Source organism: Tigriopus californicus, chromosome 5 (assembly GCF_007210705.1).
Source record: "Tigriopus californicus strain San Diego chromosome 5, Tcal_SD_v2.1, whole genome shotgun sequence".
NCBI lineage: Eukaryota > Metazoa > Arthropoda > Copepoda > Harpacticoida > Harpacticidae > Tigriopus > Tigriopus californicus.
In genome coordinates this window covers 8,469,298-8,474,302 of record NC_081444.1, presented here as the reverse complement: position 1 = coordinate 8,474,302, position 5,005 = coordinate 8,469,298, and the positions used below count along the sequence as shown (strand labels likewise).

At 43.2% G+C, this 5,005-nt stretch overlaps 1 protein-coding gene and 1 long non-coding RNA gene across 2 annotated transcripts; both read left to right on the top strand.

Annotated features, from left to right (window-relative positions):
- Positions 1–3,922, top strand: LOC131880346 (uncharacterized). The gene is made up of 3 exons (XR_009373252.1): positions 1–179; positions 3,604–3,726; positions 3,799–3,922. It is a non-coding gene; the product is annotated as an uncharacterized LOC131880346 (long non-coding RNA).
- On the top strand, positions 420–3,103 carry LOC131880345 (muscle segmentation homeobox-like). Its single transcript, XM_059226950.1, has 2 exons — positions 420–1,319; positions 1,638–3,103. Exons 1-2 carry the CDS (start codon positions 848–850, stop codon positions 2,048–2,050), a joined length of 885 nt encoding a protein of 294 aa, XP_059082933.1. The 5' UTR covers positions 420–847; the 3' UTR covers positions 2,051–3,103.
- Positions 3,923–5,005: the final 1,083 nt, after the last annotated feature.

Here is a 5,005-nt window from a genome sequence, read left to right as displayed (position 1 = left end):
AAATTGATTTTAGGTGTGTTACAACTTCAAAATCTTTGTCCAATGTGTATGGCTCCTGTTACCCTACGTATAGTGTGTATACAGCGGGTTTCCATTGGTGGGTGGGTGAGTGAGTAAGTGAGTGAGTGACTGATCGGCAGCCGCCCTAGAAAATGACTCAACTACACTATTAGCAGTTGGTAAGTTGATTGTAACTGGAATTGACTCCGTGCAGTGATTATGAGCTTGAAGCCCAAAGCAAATGCCATTGCTCAATGCTCAATGGCTTCGTCGGTCGGCGATTTGGATCCATTCATGGATGGCTAAGTAGAGCTCCAGCCATCCAGCTAGCCAGCTACTCAAAGTCGCCCACCCGTCCACCCGTCCACCCATCCACCCGCCAAAGATTAGACCGCTCAATCCTCATTGTGTAGCGATCTTACGTTCGCATGTTCCTTCGTTTTTCGATAGCCCGATGTTTTGTCGTCGTCCTAGAAGTAGCAGCTCTTCATAGGTTACTAGTAAGCAATAGTGGGAATTGTTCTGTGTTCCAAGAGCAGAGGCCAGTGGTGGGTTGATTGGCTTGTGGCTTGCGGCAGGGCAAATTTCCTTCGAGAGGAGCGCTAGCTTGTTGATTGGTCTGCGCTCGTCTCGCTCGAGTTCCATCGAGTTGAGTGGCTTCTTTCCAGCCGTGCTCTGGAGTCGTGCGAGTGGTGCGAGTGATGCGAGTGGCAGCGGGCATCGCATTGGCATCCAGTGGGTGGTGCGCCAGTGGATAGGATAGTGCGAAAGCTCTTAGCACGCCAGTTCCGCTCTCCACTAAGTGGTGTAAATTCCAATCAAGGTACCACCACTTAGATTGAAAGAAATGTCGTCTGTGCCAGAGCTATCACAATTTCCAAGCACATTCATGGAGAAAAAAAGAAAGATGTCGACAGTTTTTAGTATAGAAAGCATTCTGCAATCCAAAACAAAGGACAATCAGTGCTCGGACTCGAACAGCAGTGACCTAAATGTGACCACGGGTTCGCCTAATCAGACTGTCTCCAAATCGTTTCACTCATCTGAAGAGGCCTTGGGTCCGGATGAGGAGGCTGAACCCGCCACTTGCATTCGTGACGACTCTCGTGTGGCTGAATCTCCAGCCAGCACACCTCGAAGTTGCCAATCTCCGGCTCAGGAAGACACGGACATTGAACAACATCAACAACAGAATAATAACCCTCTTGCATGTTTGCAATTTCAACAACTTCTCAGCGCCACGCTACTTCATCGAGTGGGACCTTCACCTTCCTCGTTGTTAGGAATTCATCGTAGTGTTCCATTTTCTAACCCTGTGGGTAAGTTAATCATAGGAAATAGAGACATGGTCGCAGACAAAGGGATCAGAGGGGTACCGTTGGCGAATGAGTGGGTGTGACGGGCAGGGCGAGGGCCACTATTAAGTTCGTGCTAAGCGTTCCCACCAGAGTTAATTGACAAACTTTTTACACCCCAGTTTGCGTCTCCTTTGTTTGGATTTCTGAGAACATGGTCCCAAAGTTTTCAGTTAGTCATTATTACGTGACTTATTTCTGCTTTCTATTGATTTTCATGTCGGCCGTGTCAGCTTTTGACTAGACGTGTTTCATGCTAAGTTTGGCTTCTTTATTCGACAGGGCTCCCACTACCTCGATCTCATTTCAACCCTGCTTTGGTTTTTAATGGCGAACATCAGCCAAGATTGCCCATCAAGTGTCACCTCCGAAAGCATAAAGCCGACCGCAAGCCTCGCACCCCTTTTACATCGCAACAATTGACAGCTTTGGAAGCCAAATATAAAGAGAAACAATATCTCTCCATTGCCGAGAGGGCAGAATTCTCCGCTCATCTCAAAATGACAGAGACTCAAGTCAAAATTTGGTTTCAAAATCGTCGGGCCAAATCCAAACGACTCCTAGAGGCCGAGGCTGACCGAGTTCGTATAGCCAGCAATCCCAATGCAGCCGTTCTGGCTGCTCAGTTTGGCTTTGTGCCACCATCTTTGATGCCCAGCTTCATGTCACAGTCACAAGGGACAAGTTTCTCTTAATGCTACCTCCGCCGCCTCCTCCTTCTCCTCCTTTGAACAAGATGATGGGACTGAAGAAAGTTGGTCACTCATTATTCTGGACGTTTCGTAATCAACAACTCAATTTTGTGTGATTCGGACACCAGAGGCGAATTTCTTGCTTCGAACGGGTGTGTGTGCGTGTTTGTGTGCATTGGTTGTCTTTATTGACACCCGGAGTGGGCCCCTACTATATGCTCCCAAAGAGTCAAATTCCTGTTCTCTCGCCCATACTCTCGACATTATCAACACCATCATCACCATCGCCACAACAGTTTATTCTATCATCATTATTATTATTATTATCGTTACCATCCCGCCGCTACCGCCACGTTCGCCGCCGCCATCCCAAGAACAACAACCACCACAGCAACGGCAACAACAACAACAACAACAACAACATTATCATCAATAACAACAACAACAACACAATGACCACTTTTCCTTTCACCACTATGACCCGAAAGGCTGGGAGTAACGCCATGTCAAATAATAAGGGGACAAGATAGTAAACGCCTTATGGAGACTTTTGGAATACAGCGTCCTCGGGGAAAGAACGACATTACATTCAACCAGAACTTAGAAACCAATCTTTATCGTTGAATTCGATTGCCAAAGTAGATGCAAATAAACGATTAAATATCATTTAAATACACGACCACTCGAGAAACCAACTGAACAGTCCCTTTTCATTTTTTTCTTTGGCGGTTGTTTTTGCCGTTGTGTGATAACTCAATAACACACGCAAACGAATCCAAATCTCGTGAAAGGAAGGCTTCATTCTGAGTGGCCAACGACACGCATTAAAAACAACCGTTTGTTCGTTCCTTCGCTCGGTTCAATCTGTAAGCCTTTTTTGGCTTTTTGTCAATTCTCCTACGACGTTGGAAATATAGTATTTCAGAGAAAAGTCATTTCCTGGACACTTTTATCCATCATCGTGAGATCTGACTGGAATGTGCGACCAGTAAAGAGGGAGCGTTTAAGAAGTAAAACGAACACCCCAGATGGAATTTCAGACAACTTCTCCTATACTCACTACGTATAGCAGAAGTAGTGGCAGTCCTAGCAGTAGTTTCTCCCTTCATCATTATCTCACGACATTCCTTCTAACAACTTGAGCAAAGCTGCCATTAATTAATGGATCGATGGTGAGGACGAGATTAGTTGTTCAAAGAAGGGAATGATCCGACGGGCGAGTCGCCTACTAATACACACTACTCACATGAGTGAATAACATCTTCGTAAGTGAATCTCGAAGATTGAGTGAGCCTGTGAACAAGCACCAACTAGCGGTGAACGAGTTAAAGTGCTTAGTAGTGGTACTTCATGAGGTTCACTTCCTCTCCTCTAATATGTTACGTACACATGACAACACCGAAGAAACAATAATAACAATATCATCTGCTCATTCCGTACATCGTACGTGTCCTATTTGACTTGAGGTCCAACCTGGAGAAGTTTTAGTATTAAATTCATCAGCTTGGTTTCAAACTCTGCCTAATTGACATTTAAGAGTTGACTTCTTGTTTCAGACTGAGAGACGATCTCGCTGTTGGATTCCTCAGTAATTGCTTCAAAGCCCTCTGGCATGCTTTGTCTCGGGCAGACAGACCTTCATTCCCTTTACGCCGAATGGCGCCGCTAACCTGAGCACGGTTTCTCTATCACTCCAATAATGTTCATGACAGTCATGATCTCAATCAGTTCAAATATAGATTCTTTTTCAGAACCTACACTCAAACGAAAAGCCCGGGCTCAGTTCTCTTCGTACACATTCGAGCGCTGAGGTTCTACATACAAGGTATCCTTACTATATACACAGCACATTGATCTCAAGCCAACATCATCAGAGTAAGTAAATAAATCGAATAACGATGCAACATGTCTGTTCGTTGTATTGGCTGATCAAAAATGCTGTCTGTAATGATGAAACCTCACGATTTTTCATCTTTTAAGACATGTTTAAACAACCATAACAAGATCCATGGTAAAATTTGACGATCTTGTCGTCCAGCGGTAACGAATTTTGTTGTTGAAAAGAGTTTAGTGAAAAAAGAACTTCGTTTCTCGAGCCCAACCGATGAAATGAAGTTGATAATATGCAAGAATTCAAACTCGGAGTAAATTGCTTTGTTCAAGTTATTGAAAGAAGTTAACCATGCGATTGCCGGGCAATGTGGTGTGATATTTTTTACCAATTTTATCAGATGCCCCTAAGTTAGTCATCACTCATAAGTCATCAAAAGCAAAAACACATGCCTTACCTCAATGAATCAAAGGTATACTTTTAGGAAAACCTCCGAAATGAGATTACTTTAAAAATAAGAAGGACTTTACTTCACTTCATATTTTCCTAGTTGGCCTCTGCTAATCAAACCCAACTGTCTCTCTAGTCTTGAGTCGACATGCATGCTTGGCCGAAATATTGAAGCACATTACCGCAAAACCGTATATTATTACTGGTTTTGATCATTTTAAAACGAAGCACCTTGCCTAGCGCTGGGCAAGAATTATTTAGGCTAGGGCTTCCCATTTTAGATAATTATTGCATTGGAAAATGGGAAAAAAATATTATAATTTTACGAAGACAATCAGCAAAAGATATTATTATTATTATTATTATTTTAGAAAAGAAAATACGACAAGTGTTACAAAATGAACCGTCATTTTTTTACCATCACCAATATTTTTTTCTGTGAAATATATGTCAAATATTATAGCCTTGATTTTTTGTTAGTGAGTCAGATAGATGGCAGTTCTCTCAGTTGGTCTGCCTACCATCTGATGATAGGTGCCCCATTAAAGGGATATTCCCGCTCCGTTATCACAACCTTCATTAATTCTCACCTCACCCTCGGGAACGACAAAGTTCTTCAGATTTAGCTGGCAAAGCAGCAACTGATATTGCAATTGAAATACAACAAATACGTACCA